The 12112-nt window shown below is 40.2% G+C and overlaps 1 protein-coding gene across 1 annotated transcript in view; it reads left to right on the top strand.

Moving 5' to 3' along the window:
* Nucleotides 1-454: 454 nt before the first annotated feature.
* cpped1 (calcineurin-like phosphoesterase domain containing 1) overlaps nucleotides 455-12112 on the top strand; it is a 41245-nt gene continuing 29587 nt past the window's right edge. The window contains exons 1-2 of the mRNA NM_001016142.2: nucleotides 455-588; nucleotides 10876-11094. Coding sequence (NP_001016142.1) covers nucleotides 525-588; nucleotides 10876-11094 — 283 coding nt within the window. The 5' untranslated portion in view covers nucleotides 455-524. The remainder of the gene's footprint in view (nucleotides 589-10875; nucleotides 11095-12112) is intronic.

The raw sequence follows: 12112 nt of genomic DNA, 5'->3' as shown, positions 1-12112 counted from the left end.
TTAGTTTCATGCCTGTTTGCGATGTTTTAGGGTGGAAACAAGCTGTACAGAAGTTTGATCAAAATCTCGTTCAAGATCATGCTGAAAGCAGAAAAACGCAGTTCTATTTTTAAGTTTATTATCTAATGCCTTACAATGCTACCCTTGCCATGTTATTCACTTGGAATAAACTTGCGCTTAAGAAGTATGTGTTATAATGATAACCACATACGGTTTCATCATAATCTCTACCTTGTATTATGACATTCCATTATATAATTATACAATTAGGGCAGAAAAGCTAGAGCACAACACCGCCTGCACCCTGCAGCTCTCACACTCTTCTTCTGCCACTCCAGCAAATTGAGCCGTCCCGCCAATCGATTGCAGATGCAATTATCCCCTTAGCGGCCAGAAGGTCCTGCAGGCAAGAGCAATGGATGGCAGATACGATAAGGAAGTAGAGGAGTCGAAGCTGCGGCTGCTAGCGGAGGCGAGTGACTCGGCGTGTGCCAGCTTACCCAGGGCTTACACTGCCGGACGCAATGAGTGAGGCTCGGGAGGTGTTCCTGCGAGCTCGGGGCAGGAGCTTTACTTCATTTAACAAAGGTACCGGTATGCTTCCATGGGTGACTGCAATTATAGTGTTACCTGTCAAACTTATCACTTTCCTCTTTCCTGCCTCTTCTCAGCTGCTGTTGGACAAGAGCTGTCAGTATGCCCTACGTGCTACCAGCTTTGTGATTTGGCTACTGCTAGGAATATCTAATTAAAGATTAGAAGTAATAAGTAATAAGTCCCAGCTCTCCTTGAAGTGAAAGGAACTTCCAAAGCCACCTTCATTATAATTAACTGAATTTATAAGAAATAATTTTTAGTTTTGCTGGTGGTAGTTTTATTTGTTTTTTTTAATTTTCTAACAGTAAGAAGTACAGTTTTACAGTAGTAAAGTTACTAAGACAATCTGAAAAAGTGGTATTTTTAAGAGAGCTGCTTCTCTTTGTATGTATGTATGTATATCTTTATTTATAAAGCGCTACTTATGTACGCAGCGCTGTACAGTAAAATACATTAATACAAACAGGGGGTTATTACGATAATAGATAAATACAAAGTATTACAATAAAGACAAATAAAAGATACAGTTGCAATAAGAGTCAAAGACACAAGAGGATGGAGGTACCTGCCCCGTAGAGCTTACAATCTATATGGGAGGGGTAACTAACAGACACAAATAGGCAAATATAAGTGCTGTAGGTCACAGTGGGTGACACTACAATATAAGTGTTAGTGTGAGTGCTCCAAAAGGTAGTCTTTAAGTTTAGTTTTAAAAAGACTGAGGGAGGATTCTCTCCGGAGGAAATCAGGGAGGGCATTCCCAATGTAAGGGGCAGCAAGGCACAAAGGTTTAAGGCGGGAAACGGCAGTAGTAGTGGGGGGCGCAACCAAACGATTGCTCTGCGAGGAACTAAGGAGTCAGGAAACGTACGGAGACACAAGGGAAGTGATGTAGTGAGGAGCAGAGGAATGGAGGGCTGTGGAAAGCTCTCTTTGGTAACTCTCTCTTGTGCCCCCCTCAGGTTCATGATATTCCAATCAGGATGTTTTGTGTTGTAAAAAAAACCCTTGCCCCGCTGCTGAGTATGTATGCTGAGTTACAGTGAGGATCAGTTTATTGGGATCATGATAATTTGCCAGGGTGTTAAAACACTTAGCAACAAAAATAGCGGGGATGGGGTAAGGTTAAAAAGGTTAAAGAAAATACTGTATTGTGATTGGAGAATCCTGTTTGCACAAAGGGAGCCTTTGGGGCCAGAAAATGTATTGAACTAAAATAAACTCTTACCAAATAATATATAAACTACATGGCATATCTTGTAAGATGCTGTTGGAGCAACAGAACCCATTCTACAAGTCACATCTAGATGCATCTGTCTGGAAAATGTAATGTATAAAATACATAGAAGATATGCCATCCGACACGGCACACATATTGGAAGGAAGCCCTACACGCTACGTCTGCATCCGACAAGTTAAAATCTATCTTTTTATCTCATTGAAATACATTGACTGTCATATGTAAAAGCAGGAGCTAATCCCACCATTCAACTTTATCTGATCTGACATACATACATACATACAGTACATCTTGAAAATATATTCTGCCCATTACTTTAATTTAAAAAAATCCATAGTTAGCTTTTTTTTGCCATTTTGCCTATATTTTTATGCCTAGCACTTTACATCAGTACTCAATCCTGTTAGGTCTTCACACTGACCTCCTGCTTTATTATAGGCATTTTATTTTTTATAGTGCTTCTGTGTTACCACACATTTCATAGCGGGAGTGCTTGTTTCTAAACATAAATGCTAAACTGAACCAGTGCAGTTACCCACATCAACCAATCAGATCTTTTATTATATTTTGTAACTTGTCGAAGACTGATATATATATATATATATATCAGTCCTGATGGTGTCTGCACTCCAAGGCTTTAGTATTCTGTGGGGTGCACAGCCAAAATCTGAGTATTTAGCATGAAATAATCCATGGCCGGCACACCCTTAAAATTCAAAAAAAATTTTTTATTGAAAACTCATTGTTTAGCCGGCCATGGATTATTTCATGCTATATATATATATATATATATATATATATATATACAGCAATAGTGGAATAGACATACAGTGGAGGAAATAATTATTTGACCCCTCACTGATTTTGTAAGTTTGTCCAATGACAAAGAAATGAAAAGTCTCAGAACAGTATCATTTCAATGGTAGGTTTATTTTAACAGTGGCAGATAGCACATCAAAAGGAAAATCGAAAAAATAACTTTAAATAAAAGATAGCAACTGATTTGCATTTCATTGAGTGAAATACGTTTTTGAACCCTCTAACAAAAAAAGACTTAATACTTAGTGGAAAAACCCTTGTTTGCAAGCACAGAGGTCAAACGTTTCTTGTAATTGATGACCAAGTTTGCGCACATTTTAGGAGGAATGTTGGTCCACTCCTCTTTGCAGATCATCTCTAAATCCCTAAGGTTTCGAGGCTGTCTCTGTGCAACTCTGAGCTTGAGCTCCCTCCATAGGTTTTCTATTGGATTAAGGTCCGGAGACTGACTAGGCCACTCCATGACCTTAATGTGCTTCTTCTTGAGCCACTCCTTTGTTGCCTTTGCTGTATTTTTTGGGTCATTGTCGTGCTGGAACACCCATCCACGACCCATTTTCAGTTTCCTGGCAGAGGGAAGGAGGTTGTCGTTCAGGATTTCACGATACATGGCTCCGTCCATTTTCCCGTTAATGCGAATAAGTTGTCCTGTGCCCTTAGCAGAAAAACACCTCCAAAGCAAAATGTTTCCACCCCCATGCTTGACGGTGGGGACGGTGTTTTGGGGGTCATAGGCAGCATTTTTCTTCCTCCAAACACAGCGAGTTGAGTTAATGCCAAAGAGCTCTATTTTGGTCTCATCAGACCACAGCACCTTCTCCCAGTCACTCACAGAATCATTCAGGTGTTCATTGGCAAACTTCAGACGGGCCTGCACATGTGCCTTCTTGAGCAGGGGGACCTTGCGAGCCCTGCAGGATTTTAATCCATTGCGGTGTAATGTGTTTCCAATGGTTTTCTTGGTGACTGTGGTCCCTGCTAATTTAAGGTCATTAACTAACTCCTCCCGTGTAGTTCTAGGATGCTTTTTCACCTTTCTCAGAATCATTGACACCCCACGAGGTGAGATCTTGCGTGGAGCCCCAGAGCGAGGTCGATTGATGGTCATTTTGTGCTCCTTCCATTTTCGAACAATCGCACCAACAGTTGTCACCTTCTCTCCCAGCTTCTTGCTAATGGTTTTGTAGCCCATTCCAGCCTTGTGCAGGTCTACAATTTTGTCTCTGACATCCTTGGACAGCTCTTTGGTCTTTCCCATGTTGGAGAGTTTGGAGTCTGCTTGATTGATTGATTCTGTGGACAGGTGTCTTTTATACAGGTGACTAGTTAAGACAGGTGTCCTTAATGAGGTTGACTAATTGAGTAGAAGTGTCTAACCACTCTGTGGGAGCCAGAACTCTTAATGGTTGGTAGGGGTTCAAAAACTTATTTCACTCAATGAAATGCAAATCAGTTGCTATCTTTTATTTAAAGTTATTTTTTTTATTTTCCTTTTGATGTGCTATCTGCCACTGTTAAAATAAACCTACCATTGAAATGATACTGTTCTGAGACTTTTCATTTCTTTGTCATTGGACAAACTTACAAAATCAGTGAGGGGTCAAATAATTATTTCCTCCACTGTAGAAATTGTCGGCACTCGCAGGATTTTCACGATCGTTTTCAGAGACAACAAGTCATATTTAGATGCAAAAAAGAGTGAGGTTTATTATCCTACGTTTCAGTTCCCTACTGGAACCTTCGTCCAGTAGGGAACTGAAACGTAGGATAATAAACCTCACTCTTTTTTGCATCTAAATATGACTTGATGTCTCTGAAAACGATCGTGAAAATCCTGTGATTGCCGACAATTTCTATGTGTGTGTGTATATATATATATATATATATAATATATATACACAGTGGTGTGAAAAACTATTTGCCCCCTTCCTGGTTTCTTATTCTTTTGCATGTTTGTCACACAAAATGTTTCTGATCTTCAAACACATTTAACTATTAGTCAAAGATAACACAAGTAAACACAAAATGCAGTTTTTAAATGAGGGTTTTTATTATTTAGGGAGAAAAAAAATTCAAACCTACATGGCCCTGTGTGAAAAAGTAATTGCCCCCTGAACCTAATAACTGGTTGGGCCACCCTTAGCAGCAATAACTGCAATCAAGCGTTTGCGATAACTTGCAACGAGTCTTTTACAGCGCTCTGGAGGAATTTTGGCCCACTCATCTTTGCAGAATTGTTGTAATTCAACTTTATTTGAGGGTTTTCTAGCATGAACCGCCTTTTTAAGGTCATGCCACAACATCTCAATAGGATTCAGGTCAGGACTTTGACTAGGCCACTCCAAAGTCTTCATTTTGTTTTTCTTCAGCCATTCAGAGGTGGATTTGCTGGTGTGTTTTGGGTCATTGTCCTGCTGCAGCACCCAAGATCGCTTCAGCTTGAGTTGACGAACAGATGGCCGGACATTCTCCTTCAGGATTTTTTGGTAGGCAGTAGAATTCATGGTTACATCTATCACAGCAAGCCTTCCAGGTCCTGAAGCAGCAAAACAACCCCAGACCAACACACTACCACCACCATATTTTACTGTTGGTATGATGTTCTTTTTCTGAAATGCTGTGTTACTTTTACGCCAGATGTAACGGGACACGCACCTTCCAAAAAGTTCAACTTTTGTCTCATCGGTCCACAAGGTATTTTCCCAAAAGTCTTGGCAATCATTGAGATGTTTTTTAGCAAAATTGAGACGAGCCTTAATGTTCTTTTTGCTTAAAAGTGGTTTGCGCCTTGGAAATCTGCCATGCAGGCCGTTTTTGCCCAGTCTCTTTCTTATGGTGGAGTCGTGAACACTGACCTTAATTGAGGCAAGTGAGGCATGCAGTTCTTTAGATGTTGTCCTGGGGTATTTTGTGGCCTCTCGGATGAGTTGTCTCTGCGCTCTTGGGGTAATTTTGGTCGGCCGGCCACTCCTGGGAAGGTTCACCACTGTTCCATGTTTTTGCCATATGTGGATAATGGCTCTCACTGTGGTTCGCTGGAGTCCCAAAGCTTTAGAAATGGCTTTATAACCTTTACCAGACTGATAGATCTCAATTACCTTTGTTCTCATTTGTTCCTCAATTTCTTTGGATCTTGGCATGATGTCTAGCTTTTGAGGTGCTTTCTTGATTGAAACAGGTGTGGCAGTAATCAGGCCTGGAGGTGACTACAGAAATTGAACTCAGGTGTGATAAACCACAGTTAAGTTATTTTTTAACAAGGGGGGGCAATCACTTTTTCACACAGGGCCATGTAGATTTGGAGTTTTTTTCTCCCTTAATAACGTAAACCTTCATTTAAAAACTGCATTTTGTGTTCAATTATGTTATCTTTGACTAATAGTTAACGGTTTTTGATGAGCAGAAACATTTAAGTGTGACAAACATGCAAAAGAATAAGAAATCAGGAAGGGGGCAAATAGTTTTTCACAACACTGTATATATATATATATATATATATATATATATATATATATATATATATATATATATATATATATATATTTATATATATATATATATACACATAGAATTGTTACAGTGAGTTTCAGTAAGAAACCAAGGCAATTGCATTTGATTTTATTAAACCATTTCCCTTTGCGCTGTTACCACCTCTGAGGTAAGACCTTAACCACAAATGTTATAACAGAGTTGTACTCTGTTAGCAGCTGGAACATGGTCTATATGTAAGCCTGCTTATAAGGTATTTTTATATGCACATTTAATTTTTTTACACAAATGATATGTAAAGTTTTCTTTTCTGCTGCACAACTTGTATACTGTTCATTGCTGTATAGAAGAATGCATTTTATAAGTATTCTTAAATAGTGTGCATGTTTTATATGGGCATACCCCCGCTTTCCGCGGGACAGTCCCGCTTTCTATAGCGCATCCCGCTGTCCCGGATAGTTCCCTGAATGTCCCGCATTTTCGTAATAGATTACGGAAATGCGGGACATTCATAGAAGGATCCGCGACAGCGGGATGAAAAGGCTTAAGATGAGCGCTCCGACTCCTTCCGCTGCTTCTCTCCTGTGGCTCCTTCTCCGGCAGTCCCTGGCCCTTTTATAAGGTTGCACCCGTGCGTAATGACGTCACACGTACACACAGGCGCAACCTTATAAAAGGGCCAGGGACCGCCGGCGAAGGAGCCACAGGAGAGAAGCAGCGGAAGGAGTCGGAGCGTGTATGGGGCCTCTGTGTATGGGGGGGCCTCTGTGTTTGGGGGGGCCTCTGTGTATGGGGGGCCTCTGTGTATGAGGGGCCTCTGTGTATGGGGGGCCTCTGTGTATGGGGGGCTCTGTGTATGGGGGGGCACTGTGTATAAAGGGTACTGTATATAAAGGGTACTGTATATAAAGGGTACTGTACATGGGGGGGCTCTGTGTATGAAGGGCACTGTGTATGGGGGGGGCTCTGTGGGCTTCCTTAGGTAGTACAGTATGAGGGTATAGCACATTTGCATCTGATCCCACCATTTCAACTATATAAAAGGAGTATTTTTAGAAAAAAATGGGGTGTGTTAATTGGGGCGTGGTCACAAAAGTGGGTGTGACCAAAAAAATTTGCGCCAAATCTTTTTGGCCCTCTTTTTGTTTTTCAAATGTTGGGAGGTATGTATGGGCATGGTAGTTCATTTAAAAAAAAAAAAAATCTTTAGTCTTGCTAGTCTCCTATATCTTTTGTAAGGGTTTTAGAGGAGCAACCACATTTTTTTAGCAGAGATTACTGGATCACTCTCAGTGAGATTGTTTATCAAAAAAGCAGGCCAGAGTAAAATGTATTAAACCTGCTTGAATTGGTTTTGTGGGAAAAGACTTGTGGGAACGTAGAGTTCCGCTTTATTTTAATGCTATCATTTGTGTAAAGTAGCTGAAAGAGACAAATGTTTTACAAAATAAGATTCTGGCACACAGTACAATCAGACCAATCAAATAAGTCAGGCTTTCCGTTTTTCACATGCTAATTATGCTCCAGAGAGGACACATCGCAGTGAATTACATTTGAATTAAAATTAACTAATTTAAATCAAGTCTCTGAACTATTCAAGGGAAATCACATTCCCCTTAAAATGCTATGCATGTAAATAGAGCATTGCAATACTAAACATTCCCACATAAAATAAATCACAAGGCTGCGCTTTACTGTTAGTGTGCTACCTCTTGCAGTATGACAGTGTGCCAGCCCAGGGTAGACTTAGGGCTTGGGGTCACTCATGTTTGTATATTTATTATCAGCCATAAAGGCTATGTACCTTACACAACTGCTTTGATCAGAAGGTTGTGCAGTGCTGACAATGCCTGGTGCAATAAATTTTATAGGTATGTGCTGCTGTGGTGAAATTCTGAGAGATCATGTAAGAATTTTATTGGTGAGGAAGAAAGTTTTAAAGGACATGTAGTAGTCTGTTTCACTGGGGTGTCAAAATGTTAGAAACCCCCCAGTGAAATAGATTGCCATGGTTTCCTTGGCCCAGTGTGCCTGTTAAGAGGAAAACTGGATGGGCCCCAGGAAAAAACCTTAGTGCTGCCCCAGCATCTCAATACCTTCCTTCCTCTATCCTTGGCGCTTGCCGATCTGATTTACGCATGAGTAGTACAGTAGATCTGCTGGGTTTACTCTACTGTGCATGAGCAAACAGGGATTTTCACAAGGGATGCCTGGAATGCCGGTAGGATGGTAAGTAAAATGCCAGCGCAGGGAGGTTTTTCAAGCCTGGGGAAAAATTTGGCAATCTGTTTCATTGGGGGTGCCTAGTATTTTGGCACCCCCAGTGAAATACACTGTACATGTCCTTTAAGGTCATTAGAGGAATAAAGTGGCTGTTATGGACACTGTTCAGAGATAAGGTTTGAGGTGGTATGGCACTGCTAGATTGTATCTAGTCTTGCTCTGCTACAATTTTTGTTTGTTTTTCAAGCAGTTGTGGGTTAATCATCATTATGTTATGTGTCATGTCACAACAAGAACCCTATGTTTTTGTTTGCCTGCAAACCCTTAGCCTTGAGGTCAGTTATATAAATTTACATACAACATTATAAGCCTTCTTTTATTAGAGAGTTCCAGAAGCAATACATTGTTCTTTTAAGCAGCACTTACCTTTCTGTAGAGAACCTACATGCATGAGCATTGTAGGGACAGAGTTAGAATAGATATATAAAATATGTGTAAACACATTTTCATTTCCAAAAACAGAAACTAATGAAAATTCTTGTGTTATCTTGCTTCAAGTTTCCATTTTATGCTATTTGATTGGCAAATGCTAAAAAGCATTAAAGGAGAAGGAAAGGCAAAGTCACTTGGGGGTGCCAAAATGTTAGGCACCCCCAAGTGACTTTAACCGCTTACCTCGTACCCTGGGCTGGTGCCCCTGTTCGGAGAAAACAGCACCAGCCCGGGGCACCTGGAGCGGATCGCTTCCGGCTTCCGCTTTTTAAACTGCCGGTGGCCGGGCATGCACAGTAGAGCGACTATAAGTTTAAGTTCGGCTTTTCACTCTACTGCGCATGCACGCGCAGCGAATCGCAAAGGAGGAAGCGCAGGCAGCTACCCCGGGCTGGTGCTGTTCTCTCCGAACAGGGGCACCAGCCCGGGGTAAAAAGTAGGCGGTTAAAATCACTTGGGGGTGCCTAACATTTTGGCACCCCCCAAGTGACTTTGACTTTCTTTTACCTTTAAAGAGTTAGTTCACCTTTAAAGGGGAATTTCCCCCAAACACAACCTAAGCTTTTTGAAAATTAACATAATTTCAAGCACCTTTGCAAAATACATCAGTATACATCATTAAAAAAATCATGCAACCTTTTCATAATTTTTAATGTAACAATATGGTTTGGAACAGTTACCAAAGCCTGCACCCCAGTTATCCTGCTGATCTGGCTGATTACTTTGCGACTGTCCTCCGCCTGCTTTCAGCCTGCATCCTCTAGATCTAACAATTCTCTGCACGCATGATATTAACAAGGAAAGGAACATCACAATACAATGTATTGTGGGCGGTGTAGTTCCTGCATGCTCTTTATAAGCTGTGCAGCTGTTTTAGTCCCTCCTCCCCTGCCAGGATTTCAAAAGATGCAGAAAGGTAAGAACTGTTTTGCAGCTGGATTTCAGCATATATAATTGTATTTATTCATACTTTTTGAATGAACATATTACTGTGATATATATTAGGGGTTTCTGTGTTGTGCAGTACTCGGAATTTTAGCTCGGAAGCTGGAGTTAATATGATGTAGACATCAATATTTTGAGACAATTTGTTCAGCAGCTCAGATAGTAAGAATAAAGAAGAGGAATATAAAAGGCATGGTTGGAGGTGTGTACAAGGTAAAAACTAAACTAAAAACCAAGAGAAGAAAACTTAAATAGGAAACAAAAGTGTTAAAAAGCAGTAATAGAAAGCCAGTGTTAGGTACCGTCAGTTTTGGGCACACATGTATGTGAAACACATTTTGAGTTAATATTGAATCCAAATATAACTACCAAATAAATCAGATATCCCAAAGACAGGGTGTCCAATTACTAAACGTATACTATTGAAACTGAATTTGAATGGGACTTAAAGGAGAAGGAAAGGCTAAGTCACTTGGGGGTGCCAAAATGTTAGGAACCCCCAAGTGACTTTAATGGCTTACTTTTTACCCCGGGCTGGTGCCCCTGTTAGGAGAAAGCCGTACCAGCCCGGGGTAGCTGCGAGCATCTCCTCTTCGTTCTTCGCGCACTTGCGCAGTACAGTGAAAAGCCGAACTTAGCCTTAGTGACAGCCTTTCCTTCTCCTTTAACCCCTGCTTTGATCAACAAATTAGTTCTATCATTGCTGCTTTGTTTTTATGGGGTATGTACATTTTAAAATAATTTTTATGTGTTGGTAGTGGGGAAATAAACATTTTGAGTTGAACCAGTTGTTGAACCATTTCTCTCAAGGCCATAATGCACATTAGGTTTATAAGATACACAGTTGTGTGGTTTTATTTCAAAATTTTACATTAAAGGTAGTTTCTTAGACCAGAGTTACGATATGTGTATATAGTTTCTCCCCCAAAGTAATTGTTCTTGTTTTTATCAAGAAAAAAAAAAACCCGACATGAATTTTTGAAAAGCACTTTAACAGCATGTAATGATATTGCTTTGCTGAATCCTATGGTTATTGCTTATTATTTCCAATTGTATTTTTTCCCCTCAAGATGCAGAATCACAGTGGAAAGGCCCCTTCTACTTTATACAAGGAGCAGATCCGCAATTTGGCCTTATGAAATCCTGGGAAATTGGTGATTGTGATTATGGAGGTGATGAATGGGAGCAGGAGATCAGATTAACTGAAGAAGCTGTGAAGGCCATTAATAAGCTAAGCCCCAAACCGAAGTTCTTTGTGCTGTGCGGTGACCTCGTTCATTCAATGCCGGGTAAGAGTCATATGAAAAGTAAATGACGTGGTAACAAAGAAAAAGTGTTCATAGATATGCGGATCTCAAAGTCTGGTATTTAAGGAAACCACTTGTCACTAAGAACCTCGGTCTTTACTTAGCAAGTTACATCTAAGTAATCTGCAACCACGCAGCTACTGAACACTCAGTGCATGGAGAGCTTAATCTGTTTAACAACCCTGTCAAAGCAATTGTATTGCTATTATCAGTTATTTATGAAAGTGCTGACATTTTCTGAATTGTACATCTGAGAGGTAATACGTCAACAAAATAACACATTGCTACAAAGACATTTTAATGAGAGCCCAATCATAAAAACTAAACTACTGCAAGGTTACTTGGTTCTACCACTGTTACTGAACTACAGTATATCAGTATCCATAACTAGAGTTCATGGAAGCATGTATATTTGGCCACATACAGCTTGCACAGAGGAAGTCTTGCCTCATGCAAGGCTGTTTTTAAGGCCCAAATCTAAGTTAATCTAGAATAAAATAATAGATACAGTATCATGTGTGCCATTAGCCTTAGACCTTTTCCCGAGAAAAGTCAAGACGAAATGCAAATAATTAGCTCTGAAAGAAGTATAGGGCAGCTTCCTCCAAGTGATTTTTATGTGTCTGCTCAAGGGCTCTATAGCCGTCTCTGTATGACCTTATCACTTTTATAGAATGTGATATGATAATCAGTCCACTACATGTACAGAGTTGCACACCACTGGTATAGGGCAATCGTAGAAAACACAATTATTACCCAAATGGACATTCAAACATTCAAAACCCCTGTGCAATTATAGCCTTAGTCAACTATACCCTCCGGAATCATCCAAGAAATTCAGAAACAGAAACAGAATTTCAATAACTTTTTTTTTTTTTTCAAATCTGCAATTTAGGATGATAAAACATGTAAAATAAAAGCCTGATGCCACACAGGAAAAACGCAGCCCAAAAATCAGCCCCTCCACTGGCATCAGCTTCCTTCTATGTGTTTCTTTGCC

Source organism: Xenopus tropicalis, chromosome 9 (genome assembly GCF_000004195.4).
Source record: "Xenopus tropicalis strain Nigerian chromosome 9, UCB_Xtro_10.0, whole genome shotgun sequence".
Lineage (NCBI taxonomy): Eukaryota > Metazoa > Chordata > Amphibia > Anura > Pipidae > Xenopus > Xenopus tropicalis.
This window is presented reverse-complemented; position numbering and strand designations above follow the sequence as displayed.